The following is a 16,399-nucleotide window of genomic DNA, read 5'->3' on the forward strand; positions in this document are numbered from 1 at the left end:
TTGAAGAATATGATTTCTTGCTGAAGTCAAAGATTGATGAGTTGATTGACTCAATCTTGACGGTGTTGTCGTAGGGGCTGTTGGACAATGCCGTATCCAGGGGGATTAGAGGGTTTAACCCCCCCCCCCCCCGGAATGTTTGTCTGACTCGTAAAAACGTAACAAAAATGGATATAAACAAATTTTTTATGCGCTTTTTGAGTTTTTTTGTGTACCGCCTCCCCGAAAAAGATCTTTGAGTACCCCCCCCCCCCGAAAAAAATCCTGGGTACGGCCTGCTGTTGGATGTTGTTGAAATTTGTGACTTTATATTTGTAACTACCCTGATAAAACTATTGATTTTTCTTTGGGCTGTATCAGGTCAAGCTAATTTACTTCGTCTGAATTCTATAAAATACCCCCTTGTTGAGTAATGGAGAAGCAGAAGATGGCTATTCGTTGTTTGTCTGGCCACAAATCGAGTTCCAGCCAGGCAAGTACGTTATATTTTTGGGGGGAGGGGGAGAAGGACATTTCACGCGAAGGGCTCGTCTATCAAACCACTAAGACAGGTGATACACAACATACAGGTATGGGTGAAAATCAAGACAGGAAGAGTAGCCCAAAAAGACCCAAACCTCTAAGTACGTGCCTGAATCCTATTATCATGACTTGTGATCAATTTAAACGCGCCTTCAAATTGTAGCTATAAAATAATAATATCCCATACGTCTAAATACAGTTAAATTACAAAGCCCTATTTTTACGCCTATAAACAATAGCAATTTTGAGCCGAAACAATATACTTCTCATGGTAATTGAAGAAAAATCAAAAACCACAATCACATTTAAAAAGAAATGTATCGAAAAAATTAATCAGTTTGAAGGCCATAATCTAAACAAAGCGAAAAAACCACAAATTTGCGACTTTTTCAAATAATCTTGCGACATATTAATTGCCCGTCAGTGAGAGTCTAGTGAGATGATAGCTATAAACCCGACTTTCTCAAGCTCTGCTAAGACCGTCGCCTGCTATTGGTCAATTAACTTTTCCTTGATATTTTTTGGTTCTTTTCGTTTTTTGCTAAATTCACTTTCTAAAAAAATTAATATCAGTCCTTAATGAAGTTTCGATCGATATAGAACATTGGACTAAACATGAAAATATTATTCACGGTAAGACTTTTAATCAAACTTTTTAAAAATAAAATATATTTTAAAATAGCGCATAAATTTAATTTCTAAAGAAAATTCAACCCAATCCTTAATTGAAAGTTTTTACCACTGTAAGTACGCGTAGCTCGATTAACATATATTATATCCCCATATCAAGGATCTGCAGAAGGTGCCCTAGCCATCACAACATTTCTCTCATTACAGCCTTAGGAAGCGGGAACGAACCACACTTATCGTACAGCCTACTGTTTGGAATACGGTCAGTCAGCCGGGTACCCAGAACAATCCATAGTCGGATGAAGGATGACAGATTGCCGAAGTTTGATATTTTCGGCAAACCGTCTAGGGTTAAACGGAAAGTAGGTCGTCCGTGTTTGGGGTGGGAGGATGTCATGAAGAAAGATTTAAGGGAAATGGGGACTTCCTGAGAGGATGTAAAAAGAGAGGCTTTGAATAGATTGGGATGGAGAAGGAGCGTATGTAGCTGTGTTGGTTTCAGGCTACTTGGTGCCGCGGTGAGTAGTTAGTAGTAGTATAACAAAGCTCTACAAAGCCCCCGCCCCATTCAAAATCTTAGCGCAAACTAATCGACTATTTTTTGGAATATAAAGGACAAGGTGACTATTTAATCCATGGTCCCTCACAAAATTTCGAGATTTTCCTTAAAGGGAAGGGTGCATATTAAGAAAAGAAAAAATGCATTTTTAGGACGTCATTTTTCAATTCTTTGGATGAGGCTTCATCGATCAAAGCAATGGACCAATCCAATTTAAAATTGTATTAAAACAATACATCGATAAATGAAACATAAGTATGGTGGTAATGAGTTATGTATAAAACGACGGTATTTGTGTAATATACGCCACTAAAACTCGAGGGCAAACCGGTTTCTTCATTAGTTTCTTTCAGCTTAGTGTGAGACAAGACAAAGATAAATGACAGAATAGATGGGAAATATATAATTTGGGCTATATGTTTTCACATTAGCGGGGGGAGGGGTATTGTATTTGGACAGTTTGAAGTTAGAAAACAATTCTTATTTCATAATATGCAGAATAGTTGTACCAAACACATTTTGCATCAGACCCGCTATACTTTAACCCCCCCCCCCTAATGTGGAAATATATAGCCCAAATTTGTTTCTAAAGTATTATATTTTCCCCATATTTTGTGATATTTCATTAGGATTGAGCGTCAAAGAAACAGGTTCTAGTCAAATGAAGCACTTAAGTGAGTGGCATATAATACACAAGTACCGAAATGACTTTAAAAAAAAATGGATTAAAGTCTTTGCAAACGGTACAAGATTTTTTTTTAAACTCATTATATTGACGTAGAGATCGATTGCTAATACTTAATCTGAATGTATCAAGTTTCAACATATATGCTTGTCTTCTAAAAATATTTTTTTTTTTTTTAATTGAAACTCAAACGTATTTTCTAGAAATCCATAAAAAAAATAGTTCATAGAAATTATTTAGATTATTCGGATGAAGAATGACAGATTGCCGAAGATTGTTCTTTTCGGTCAACCGTTTTGGGCTAAACGGAAAGCAGGTCATCCGCGGTTGGGAAGGGAGGATGTTGTAAAGAAATATTTAAGAAAAATGGGAACTTCCTGGGAGTGTTTAAAGACGCAGGCTTTGAATTGATTAGAATGGAGAAGGAGCGTGCGTAGCTGTGTTGTTCTCAGGCAGCTTGATGCTGCGGTGAGTTGTTAGTAGCAGTATTCAATATTCTATATGGTAAATAAACGTAAACTTTTAAGTAAACAAATGAGTTTCTAACAAATTACCTTTAAATCAAGTTCTGACAGAATACATAAGTTGCGTCGAGCGAAAATAACCAAGCGAAGCCACATTGTTAATCCTGGCCGCCGTGTTTATTGGTAGGAAAATTATCTTTAGTCTTTAAAAATTTCTCCAAAAAAAACTCGTTTGAGTAACTATTTAAAGCAGAGTATCAGTAGTAAATTTTTACCAGTGCAAAATAGAAAACTTTTATTTATTTTAAAAACAATTATGCCGATAAAAAAAAAATTCATTACTTTAAAAACTCGTATACACCAGTGATTCGTATCACGCTTGAGGAAAGAGCGTCATACTTAGCACAAAAATCGCCAAGCTTGGCCACAGCAAAAACTAATGAGGTTCCAAGATGCAGACCAGGTGGCAAAGTGGGAAGGCCCTGGCTCTGATCTGGAACAGCAGTGAATCAAATGTTCAACTACTACGACCATTTTCATCAATTGACATGAAATCTGGCTACCATAGCAAAATTCGATTAATGTCAGAATCGGAAACCACAAGTAGTAAAACATAATTTAGAGAGTGCGTTACTCCCTTTCTCTCTTCCTCTGTTTTACTTTTACTCTCCTATAATTTATTTTTCAGCTAAGAATAGATTTCAAAGATATCAGCTTGTAGCCTTTAGGCGCTTTCCAATTTGCCATTCAAGGCTCAAAGATTGCAATTGGTATATCCCAGCGAAACAGAGTTTAATTTTCATCTTCCTTTTCGTTCATCTTAAGGCCATTCGATACCTTAAAAATCCTTTTGCCAGTCTCAGTGTCAGCTGACCGTCTCAAAGACAAAGGGCCTAGTAGCGAATTTTTCCAGCAGCACAGGGAACTCCCAACGCAGTTTCGGTTAAAGTTGATGGCCGCCCGTAAGTTTGTCAACAGTTCGAAAAGGTAACGAGAGACTAGTTTAAAATATGGAAAAATATATTCTCGTACTGACTGCTAAGCAAAGCGCTGTCAATTCAATGTACATATAGTAAAAAAAAAAAAAAAAAAAAAAAAAAAAAAAAAAAAACCCTCTGTCGGCAAGGTTTTTAATCAAAGATAGCACCAAAGGCAACACTCAAAGCTGTCAACTCGATAATTCCTTTGAGCTGATTCTTAACATTGTACGCAGGTACGCTAGGATATTTTTAAGGACAACCCTTCCTAAACTTAAAAAGAAAATTCGGTTCCGTTTAATAATAAAAAAAATAATACTTTTTAATGATAAATCTATATATCTATGTTTCATTAAATCTGTATATCTCTATATCCAGCATAAAACGGAAGAAGTTAAATGGTTGTTCAAAGATTTATAGGAAAGTAGGTGCCGGATTTTAGTTTTTTGTCGTTTATTCGTATCTCTTATCCAAGCTCTATAAGTTACGGCAAGACTGCCCAATCAATTCTAAATAGTTTGGCGACACAACAAAAAAAGTTTATCATGAACAAGATAGGAAGAACCATTGAGGTATCAAATCCCCTTAAAGAAATTTTTCAGTTCCATCTTAACTTTCTATGTAGACGCAGATTCACTTTTTTTGGTTTTCCGAGATTCTTTTAATATATAAAACACGAAGGGTCGATTCTTTACGGTGCCATATCGCCTTAAGGAAAAAAGATGGCTGCAAATCGAGTAAAGAGGCTGTTGTGTATTTGCTTTCTTCTCTTGTATTGGCTGAAAGCTTTTGAGATTTCAAGGGGAAGAGGTCAATGCCGACTCCCTAAGTAAAAGCTTGCTCCTCTTCTAATACCCACGAGCAAAGTCGTATCCAGGAAAGGAGGTTAGGGGTTTGAGCCCCCAAATGTTCTTCAGAAGAATGAATATAAACAAATTGAGATGATGTAACAAAAAAGAAATAAAGACGATTTTTTGCGTTTTAATAGTTTTTTGCACTCCCCCCCCAAAAAAAACAAACAAACAACTTATACCCCCCCCTTCCTCCCCCCCCAAAAAAAAAAACAACTGGATACGACCCTGCCCACGTGTATAACGAAGGCTATAGTATTGACTTTGTGTATATTGACTTTGTGTTCGATCAACCTGTCAAAAATACACCCGTTTAATATTTCAGGTTGGGTTGAGGAGGAGACAAAAAGGAGGATACGTCTAAAAAGTTGAACTTATGTAGACTTGAACTTATGAATCTTCAAACAGAAGTTTAATTGTAAGGCTGTTTGGATTTATAAAAATTATTTAAAAATACAAAGATATTCGGTACTTGGGCACTATATGGGCCTTGACAAGGAAACCAGTCACGAAAGACCCGTTTTTGAAGGGTTAATTCAAGAGACTGCTATAGAGTAATGCAATACATAGCGTGGTTTTCACTGCGTATACGATATTTAAACTGTTGTTTTTTGGGGTTTAGGGGAGGGAGATATTTGATTACGTATTTGATATATGCTATGCTTTATCCCCCACCCCCTAATGTGCAAATATATAGCCCAAATTTGTTTATAAACTATTATATATTCATCCTTTTTTTATTTTATTTCATTGGCATTAATCAAACTTGACTTTTCAGAAAGGCCCATATAATGCCCAAGTACCGGATATTCAAACAGAAGTTGATTGCGAGGCTATTTCAATTTATAAAAAGTTAAAAATAAAAAGATTGCTAAAGGAGAATTGCATTGAACCCAAGACCTTCTATGAAACTTTTTAAAGCATAAATAAAAGTGAAATCACTACCTCTTATTCTATCGATTTAATCCTAAAATGTAATGCTAAAAATCCACTTAAATTATAACTCCAAGATATGAAAATATATTGTTTTTGGAATTGATGGGAAGGGGGGTTGTCGTTGGGGAGATTGCTGGGGAACGGGTGTTTTGCTAGTAATAGGATATCGTGTAATAGTGACCCACTGGGAGTATGTTCTATGATGATTATATTCGTATAAGCGTATTTTGTACCAAAAATACTATACTTAACTATAATTTTACCCCCAAACAATCCAATTCAATAATTCCAGTGATCGTAAATACGTACATACAGTAAATAGTACACGGTATCATAGTATATGTTAATGAGCCTTTAATGATCCCAGAGAAAATGTTCCAGCTAGAATTAACAAGGAATCATTGAGCAAAAATTTCAACGACGTGTCAAAATAGCTTGTACTACTTATAGTTTCCCACTATGAAGAGATACAACATTTTTACAGGGGAGCTAGTCCTAAAAGATTTTGTCTCCCTTCAAAAATATCTTTTTTCAATATCTTTTGGAGAAACATTTTTCACAGATGTGTTTTGGAAAAGCGAATTTGGTACTGGTGCACTATACGGACACTTCTATATACTGCTAAAGAAGTCGTTTGGTTAATGCTAATGAAATAAAACAAAATAGGATGAATACATAATGGTTTATAAACAAATTTGGGCTAAATATTTGCACAATAGGGGGGGGGGGGGTATAACATACCATATATTTAAATACTTAACCTAACCTAACCAGAGACAGATACCCGGTTATAATGGTTTATGAACAAAATTATAAGAGTTATATAAATGGCAAATTCCAAATTGTAATTTTAACATTCATATTAAATCACCCGTTTCATTCAATTCCACTCTAACAACTGTTTTAGTACCGGGTATCTGTCCCGGTATCTGTAGCATCTCCCGTTTGACATTCCATATACAGTATATAAAAGTGTTCGTTTAATAGTCTTCAAATTATACCAATTCTCACCGAAAAAATACTCAGAAGAGAAAAATGTTTAATTTGTGTCTTTTATTACTTAAAAACCAGAGCAATAGATCCCAAATGATACACAAACTCAAAAGAAAATCCAAAAAGGTCGTTTACTTAAAATGAATATGAAAATATAAAGTAACTAGGAAATATTGAAAAAAATGAATATATATAAAACCTATTCAAATAAAAACAATCGTCAAGGAAAAGAATCAACTAGAACTAAGTAAGCATATGGAATTAAAAGGGAATAAAACAAACTGAATTGGTATTAAACATCAATTCTTGCAGGAATGAACTGTACAGAGAGGATTGACACATGGCGGGTTTTTATGATTCATCTTGAAATCAATTTAGAGCCAAGAAAACCGAAAACAGTTTGTGACATACATGTCTGCCATTCTGCCGTCGAAATTCGATCAAATATGACAATTTTGTTGTTTGTGTTGACCTTCCTAATTTTTCCTGTTCAACTTTTTAGATTTCCTTAATACATTCAAATGTGTGTCAATTACAGAATTCATTTTGCAAAACTAATGTGCATTCAGTTTCCGGAACTATTAACTAGGAATTATAAAACAGAAATTTCATTAAACAGACAATTAACTGCATCAGTTTAGCGGGACTTAAAGAGAACAAAGGTTTCGACGTACTCTGTAAAACAATAAATGTTTGTAGAAGGCAAAAAATTGTATGTTCAGACCACGATTTGGCACTTACATGTTATAGCGACCACACTTTGTTCTTGATCTGTAATGAAACCAGTTTTCTGTGTCCACTCGGAGATAATCAGCTTAGACTCAGGGATATAAATAGCTATGCAGGTATATTTTAATTAAATATTTAATATACAGAGGTGGTTAAGTTAGGTATTTTAGATAATAGGTTCTGAGCGGCCTGCATTCCACAATTCTCTGTGGTAGTTTCCATTATTTTTGTTACTAAAGTATTTTCGTATATTCCACTATGATTGGCTAACTTCACTTCTTGAGTGTGGTCACAATAACACACAAGTACCCCAAGATTTTTATACACATAGGTGAGGAGGGGCAGATACAATATGAAGCGAAGGACACCTTTTGGCTCACCTCCCCCAAAAATTTTCAAATTGTATATGTAGTATTTAGTATTTTGCTTACTTGTGTTGTCTAGAGTTTTGTAAACAACACCCACGCCTTTGCAAAATCTCCTCTTAAAAGAAAAAAAGAAACACAAATAATTGCACAACCTTGAAAACTATCTTAAAATAAATAAAATAAAAACCTTCGTCGTCCTTGATATTAAGTTTCATATTGATTAACGATTATTTACCGTTATTGAGAATAATTTCACATCATGCGTGAACAATAATTAACTAAAAACTTGATTATGATTTTTTCTTTCTTTTTTAATTCAAGAACGTCAGAAGAACACAAGAAGCAAATCAAAGATAAATAGATAGAAGAATAATTTTCGTCTCCAGAACACCTTTGTTAAAAATGTTCTTGGCTTCTGCTTTTAAATGCCTTCATAGTAATTTTTTTCCCTATTTGCCAAGTAATTACAGAGCTTGCAGTGACCGTGCATGTATCACCCGGGGGGCGGGGGGATTTCATTCACCATATAGGCTCGTTTTGCGAATGACGGATGACATATTGCCGAAGATTGTTCTTTTCGGCCAACTGTGTAGGGCTAAACGGCAAGCAGGTAGTCCGCGGTTGGGGTGGGAGGATGTCATAAAGAAAGATTTAACGGAAATGGAAACTTCCTGGGAGGGTGTAAAGAGAGAAGCTTTGAATTGATTGGGATGGAGGAGGACCATGCGTATCTTTGTTGGCCTCAGGCAGCTTGGTGCTGCGATGAGTTGTTAGTAGTAGTAGTATCAACGCTTAGCAAGCTCCACCAGGTCGTTCAGAAGGTTCATTAGAAATACGTGACTTACACACGACAGAAGGATTTTCTTTTTTCCACATTTCTAACAAACCTGTAGATCCACTTAGAAGAGCTTGGCTATATACTGATATACTAAATGAAAACTAGTTACGTCATGATACCAATACCAAATTTCCATCCTCCAATCAAGATACCTGCAGATAAGTTTCTAGGAAAGATAAGAAAATTTTCTATTTTTCTAAGGGGGGGTTAATATGTGTTTTTATGGAAAGATGGTACCAGTGCATGTTAATAGCTCATTACTGCAGAATAAGAATAAGACCTCTTATTCTTTCAAACTACTGCATGTTACGTCTCATTAAAATGCACTAATGACGTGATGATGATTCTCCTCTCGCCACACAGCCCAAGAGACAACATGAATTATTGTATCATATACTGTTTACTTTAATGCATACATTTTCGTCCGCTGGAAACATTAAAGTGAATTATTTGGGGATAAAATTATATTCAGAAGTTGGAAATGTGGTTTAAGTTTTTGGAATAATATGTTTATTACCTGAAACGGTTTAGTCTTTGGAATCATGCGATTTTTTGTCGCTTTTGTATTGTCATGTTATATTGGTGATTATGGTCACTTTGAGAACGATGCTGCCCACAGAGATTGATTTCCTGTAAAAAGCTTCAAACTTAGTATATTTTTTTTTATTTATCTAAAGTTTTCAGAGCATCAAATAGCATTTTACATTTTTAGACACAAAAGATCCAAATGACATCAGCGGGACTTTAAATTCCTAAGTTCAAAAATTTTAATTTCCATGCATCCATTTGTGCTTTTGAAAAATGTTTTGACAGATAAGAGCCCATTAGGCCCTTTAGGTCCTTTGTTCGCCTGTGAGTTCAGTCGACTTCAGTCTCCTAATGAGTCAACCCAAAATCTTGGTCATCCCCATAGCAATTCAGGTGGGCTTTCCCAGTAGGCAAAGCTCATGTAACAATGTGAACAACCTAAGATACCCAATTGCGTGCAAGTCCTGTGGACAAGGTCAGGCACAAATCTTTGAATCATTTTTTAGTCTCCAATTGCCTTCAAATAGCTCAAAGAACTGATAGACTATTTGAATTTTCTTTACTGTATACCTATCTACCTTTGTTCTGCCCTAGAATGGATGATAGATTATATATCAACAAGTGAAATGAATATTTTTATACAATTCTGAATCAGTTATCAGAGAGATTGTCTTGACTACTCTATTTAGCCATGGGCCTGAAGTTTTTATTCACTTCCACCAAGTTGATTTCAATTAACAAAAGAGGATTATCTTATGGAGCTATAACATGGAGACCTGACATCTGTCTCCTTTTTGTCAAGATAAAAGGAAACATACACCATAAATTGGAATAATTTTGAATTCGCTTAGAATATTTGAATTTAATTTCTAACCACTGAAAAGAGCATAAAACGTGGTTTAGAATATGTTCCCTTTATCCCCATTAGCCTCATTCTTCAGAGCAACCACAGGCGACAAACTTTTATCCGTTTTTTGGCTCTCCTAAAAAGTTATAAAAAGGGCGTATGTCACCCTTTTAATAATCACAGCCGAAATTTAAATAACCCCGATCATCCTTCTGTCTTCTGCTCTAGCTAAGATGTAATATTAACGAGTTTTCTTTTATTTTGATTTTTTTTTTTTTTTCAAACCAGCTTATCTTGTCTACAATACCTAGCCTTATGCAGTCTAGGCTAGTGTACTTATCTAATTAAGGGGGAGAGAAAAAAAACGTAAATAAGAACGAATAAGGAGGACAAGACAATATGGACGCAAAAACGCTCCACAAATACTCGTGGGTGTTACCATCAAAAATATAAGCAAGTGAACGTTTTCAAAACTTCAAATATAACGTTTTCGTGAACATTTTCGAACCTTACGAATGTTGACGAACATTGTGAACCATGTGAACGTTTCCGAACCTTAAATATTTTTCACACTCTCAAACCTTTAAATATATTTAGATATACTATCTATTTTTTTATTTTTTTTCAGATTGCATGTTTCTGTGTTGCCAACTCCATTGCCTCGCACTTTAACTGGAAAAATTCAGTAGACGAGACCAAACCAATAATAGTCGAAGAACGTCCAATCCGACTAAGGCGAGAGCATCCACGTAGACAAAAGAATACAGGACATAAAGCCCAAGAGAGAGTAGCGGAAGATGCAGGATATAAGGTAGAAGGCGGCCCATTCAACTTCTACTCAAACAACGAAGGACCGTTTGGACTTCAAGATTGTAAACTCTTTGGTAATTGTAAAAATAACGACAGAGTTCAACGTCCACAAAGACAAACACCGAAACCAGAAATTGAAGAGTTTAAAGTAGGCCAAAGTATAGCTTTTGGGCCAGAAAAAGATTCCAATCAAGATTTTCGTGGTCAAGGCGGTTTTGATAATGGGGACCATAGTTTCTCAGGAAGACCACAAAATGAAGACTTTTTTAGTCAGAGACCTAGTTTCGACTCACCAAGAGATGACTTTCGACGGCCTAACGGTGTTAGAGGAAGCAACAACTTTAATCAACAAGGCTTATTTGGGGGAGTTAATGAACTTGCTTTAGAAGATTTTAAAAATAGGCCACCAAGAAACCCAGAAGATTTTAGAAACCAACAAAATGGTGATTTTCAAAACGGACCAAATGGCTTTGGCCAATTAGACGGACAAGATTCATTCCGAGGGCCACAAAACGGGCCAAATTTCTTTAGTGATCAAAACAGACCAAACAGCTTTAGAGGACCACAGGGAGGACAAGATTCTTTCGGAGGGTCCCAAAATGGGCCAGATTCTTTTAGAGGACCAGAAAGTGGGCCAGACTCTTTTAGAGGGCCACAGAATGGATATGACTCATTTGGAGGGCCCCAAAATGGATTTGAAACTTTTAGAGGGCCACAAAATGGCCCTAACGGTTTTAGAGGCCCACAAAATGGTCCAGAATCTTTCAGAGGACCACAAAATGGTCCAGAATCTTTTCAAGGACCTCAAAATGGACCTGAATCATTCAATGGACAACAAAATTCCTTTAGAGGGCCGCAGCACCACCCTGAAGGAAGCAATCAAAATAGCCTCCAAGATTTTCCAGGGGGCCAAAACGGTTTTAGAGGACCCCAAAACGATTTCAGAAAACCTCAAAGTGACTTTCAGTCAGGACCCTTAAATGAATTCAGAGAACCACAGAACAACTTTGGCAACCCTGGACAATTCTCACAAGGACAAAATTTCCAACAGAAGCCAAACACATTTAGAGATGTCACACAAGGGATACCAGGAAATCAACCGGGGAAGTATAATGGACCAGCCCAATTCGGTCAAGGAAATTCAGCACGTCCTCAACGCAATCCAGCACAATATAGTGGAAACAAAGGACCGTCAGCGCCACCAGCTAATACTAACAAGCGTCCTATGTCAGCCTTTACTAACTTCTTTCAGAAAATTTTCTAAACAGACAAATTGTTATTTATTATAAGTTTCAATAATTTTATAACTAAAAAAAAATAATTTAATAATTAAAACTTTGTTGTTTTTTTCTTATCTCTTCTAGAGAAAATTTCTAGTGTCTCGTTACTTCGCTCTTTCTAATGTTTAGAGTCATATTTACTACAGAATACATCTGAATTAAGTCCAACTAGTGGCATTGTAAACCAACCTAGCATTGCACTAAATAATACGAGAATTCTGTCTTTAATTTTTGCCAAGAAAATCCATCCGCAAAATATTTTTGCAAAATTTTGCTATGGGAATTTTTGTAACTTATTCAGTTGCATAAATGTTGGTGGAATTTGCAAGCAACTCCAGAAAAATGAGTCCTTACATTCACCACAACGTTGCCACTAAGGCTTAGCTGCAATGCTGGCTGCTATTGAGTCCAGGCAAACACAAAAAAATGAGGAAAAAATTAACAGAATAAATAAGGAAGACGCCACAGGGGAAGGGGAACTGACAAATTGGAGACGAGGTGAGATGAGGGGAGCGGTACACAAGGTGAGGTACAAGCGGTGCACAATTGTATTTGATTATTATACACAAGGCGAGCGGAGCGGTAGGCCCGAGCCTATCTGAAGCACCATGATTTGTGAGATTAAAATGCAAAGTAAAAACAGACTTAAAATTTTACGCTTTTAAAACTTTAAAAAATCGTTAAAAATAGACAAACTTTACTATGTTTGAATTTAATTATACTGTTCACTGCGACTAATAATTCAACCTGTTATTTACAGCAAAAAACTTGTAATCTCCTAGTTTAAAAAACCATTAAGCAAAATCTCGCATTTTTTTTTATTTGAAACACATTTTGATACAAATCCCTTTGGGAGGGACTTAAGCCCCCTACCAAATCACGCCGTTGACCCCACTCACAGGTAGAATTATAATTTCCCTTCCCCTTTCCAGACCACCAAGATAATGAAAGAAGAAGATTAATTGTAAAACTGCACCCTCTGAGACCTGTACTCAACCTGACCTGTAACCTTCATGGAAAACATTCAGCCTAACCCAGCACTTGTTCAATCGAATTTAGCACCAAATTCCACAGCAGTTATAGCATAGCCAAAAGACTATAGGAAGCTTTGTCAATAGAGAAAATCCTCATTTTCTCGTTAATCATAAATTATTCTTTCCTTTTAGTTGAGAATATATTACTATTATTTATTGAATATATTGTTATTCCTGATAATTATTAATAATAGTAGTAAATTTCATTAATTATTATTAATATTATTATTTACTTCTAACAATAGTATATTGTTATTGAATATGAATATTAGTATTGAGAAAAGGCAACTACTTCCCAAATTATAATTTGGGTCTTTTTTTGGACAGTGTTAAAAAAGAGTTGGTTATTGTTTATGTGTTGTTTTTTTCTTTTTTATTCCTTTCGATAACAGTTTTATTTTTTACTTTCTTATTGTTTGTCTTATATTATTATTTACTGTTACGTTTGTCCTCTTTACCGATTATTGAGCTTAATGTTTAGTCTGCTTATCATTATTATCGAAAGAAATAAGTTAACTTTATTACTTATATCTACAATACCTCAGCTCCAAAGTAATCGTAATTAATGATTTCATTAAAATTTTACTAATTCAGGGGGGGTCGGCAGTTGTTTCCCAGATTTTTAAAGACACCTTTTTGGGGGTATTTTCACATAGACAAATCAAAAAAGAGATTGAACCAACCCCTATGTTTGAAAATATTTTTTATACATATACATTACAAAAAAGGGAAAAATACTTCCCCCCCCCATATTTTAATAAATTGAAAAAAAGGTACTTGTATGATATACCCACTACCACTTAAGAAGTGACATTAGGTTAATCCTAAAAAAATATACCTAAGTATGATACAAATATAATACTTTAGAAACAAATTTGGGCTATATATTTGCGCATTAAGGCGGAGGTAGGGGTAAAGTGCAGCGGATCTGCATGCAAAATGTGTTAGCTATACTTATTCTGCATATTATGAAGCAAGAATTGCTTTCTGACTTCACAGTGTCCAAATACTCTACCCCCACCTCCACCCCCCTAATATACAAATATATGGCCCAAACTAAATATTTCCCATCTATTCTGTCACTTCTCTTGGTCTTGTCTCACGCTAAGTAGAAAGAAACTAGAAAAAGAAACCGGTTTACAGTGCATCAATGCATGAAAAACTTTAGCGGTAGTGAGTATATCACACAAGCACCAAAATAAATTCAAATGCATCTATATGTTTTAATTTTGATATACTAAAATATTTTCTATATTTATTTTTTCATAGTATATTTCGCGGCATTAGGCCGATCAAAATACGCCCTGAATCTGGCTGAATCACCCTCAATTCAACTCCACCCAGCAGTTGAGACACTTTTATGAAGGCGCAACGAGAGACAGGGGCGGATCCAAGATTTCTTTCAGGGGGGGGGGATAGGTTGATCCGATAAACTTGCCTTAGGAGCAAGTTTATTTAACGCAAACTTGCCTTAATTAAGTAAATTACGCTACTTTAGACTACGTTAGAGGTGGGGGCACCCCCCCCCTCCTCCCCTGGATCCGCCACTGATGTGAGAAAGCGTCTATGAGACGAGTGGATATACTTGCAAATGGTAGTCGTTGACGCCAGAGCAAAGCCTTTGTTCAAAGATCTCGGTTATTCTTTGAAAACTCAAACCTGTCCACATAGTCCTATTCTGGATTCTAGGAGTGGAGTCAGGTAAGTTTCAGGAGCCTCAGCGAAAAAACAAGCACCGATATTCTTTAATTAGTCTTGTTTTTGTATTTATAAGGAGATAAGATTGTGCTTGATAGAAGAAGACATTTGGAGCAAAGAATTGCTCCCAGCTATATGGCAAAGGAGAGTCCAATCAAGGTGAGCAGCCTATGTGGTAGTTGAAAAAATACAGAGGAGACCATCAGCTGATTTTGTTTTATAAGAAACACAACGTTCTGAGAAGAAATATGCGAAAAACCTGATATATTGAAGAGCAAACGGAAAGAAAATATTGTGGACACGTCACGGTTTCTTGGAAAAGCTCTCCAGTTATGGAAAGAATGTAAATAGTGTTTATATTATATGTGTATTTATTGTGTCTCTTTCCTTGTTAATTTGTGTATGGCCTATGGCTAATAAACTTAAACTTATATTGTACCTAAGTTTAACCATTCAGAATCATGCATGCTACGTGGACCACTCACGGACTTGTTAAGCTAATAGACACAGTGTCTTGGCTCAATCTTATAGCAGTGGAATTCTAGAAGACTTCTAATTCAAATAGCCAAGATACATTGATAAATTCACTTTCAATGATCTTAAATCCTTTGCGGACTCTCCCGCAATAACGAAGACTGATAGCCTACTTGTTGGTACTGCAGATCTTAAAAAAAAGAGACAAAAAACAAACACAAAACATGTAAAAAAAAAGAAAGAAAAATGGTAAAAACAAAAAATTAAAAGTTAACATGAAGTTCAACTCACCGATAGTCAGTAGGGTGGGTATTGCGTTTCCGAGGTGAGAGGCATCTAATTCTGACTTATAAATAACTGGTATATAATTAGATGGCTCCATATTCAAATCGTGATGAGCAGCTTCGAGATTCCTTTCAAAGGAATCCACAGATCCGATATTGAACCACAAAGTTTTCTGAAAAAAGAAATATCAGCAAAGCGTAGTAAGTAAATAGGCATATTAGAGTTTTATGTTTTTTTTTTTTTTTTTTTAAGCTAATTCAAATACTCAGAAGACAGAAAAGATGCAGCAGTTGTTCTTAGTAAAATATTTTAGGGTTTTTAGTTCTAGAGGTTTTAGGTTTTTAGTTCTGGAGAGTTTTTAGTTTTAGTTCTAGAGGTTTTAGGTTTTTATTTTTAGTTTTCAGACTTTCCATGGGCTTGGAAAGAGTAAGAAGTCTTTCCAAACCCACTAAAAATACAAGTTTTGCATTTCATCCATTTGCATAAATTCATTTGATCATGAAGAGAACCCCTCCCCATGTCACCTTCCTTGGTCATCTCTCACTTCCAAGCATTTCTTTTTTTTTAGTTTTTTTTTTATTAGAATCTAAAAATCTGTGAAAGATTACTTAGAAGAAATATCATTTTTTTCACAAATACATTTTTTACTGTAAATTTTTCAAACTTTCCAAATTTTCTTGTTTAGATCTTTTGACGAATTTATAATACACCCAAATTTTTTTTTTCCTTCTTCTAGAGACCTATTTCGCAGATAAGTGAAGGCTGACACGAACTAATCAATTTTAGTATCCATAATGTGGTTCCAGGTTAAGCCGCATATTTCCTCTCATAATTGTATCATTTTCCTTATGATCATATTGTAGATACAATTTCACGCATTTCCCACTGACA

The 16,399-nt window shown here is 35.4% G+C and overlaps 2 protein-coding genes across 2 annotated transcripts in view; one reads left to right on the forward strand and one right to left on the reverse strand.

Annotated features, from left to right (window-relative positions):
* Positions 1 to 16,399, reverse strand: part of Afg3l2 (AFG3 like matrix AAA peptidase subunit 2) — a 90,420-nt gene that overhangs the window by 58,677 nt on the left and 15,344 nt on the right. The window contains exon 4 of the mRNA XM_089095494.1: positions 15,515 to 15,680. Coding sequence (XP_088951620.1) covers positions 15,515 to 15,680 — 166 coding nt within the window. The remainder of the gene's footprint in view (positions 1 to 15,514; positions 15,681 to 16,399) is intronic.
* LOC148947862 (uncharacterized) lies at positions 1,097 to 12,088 on the forward strand. The gene is made up of 2 exons (XM_089095123.1): positions 1,097 to 1,155; positions 10,556 to 12,088. Exons 1-2 carry the CDS (start codon positions 1,138 to 1,140, stop codon positions 11,999 to 12,001), a joined length of 1,464 nt encoding a protein of 487 aa, XP_088951249.1. The 5' UTR covers positions 1,097 to 1,137; the 3' UTR covers positions 12,002 to 12,088.

Source organism: Artemia sp. Qi Xiang Cuo, chromosome 10 (assembly GCF_049724085.1).
Source record: "Artemia sp. Qi Xiang Cuo chromosome 10, ASM4972408v1, whole genome shotgun sequence".
NCBI classification, from domain to species: domain Eukaryota; kingdom Metazoa; phylum Arthropoda; class Branchiopoda; order Anostraca; family Artemiidae; genus Artemia; species Artemia sp. Qi Xiang Cuo.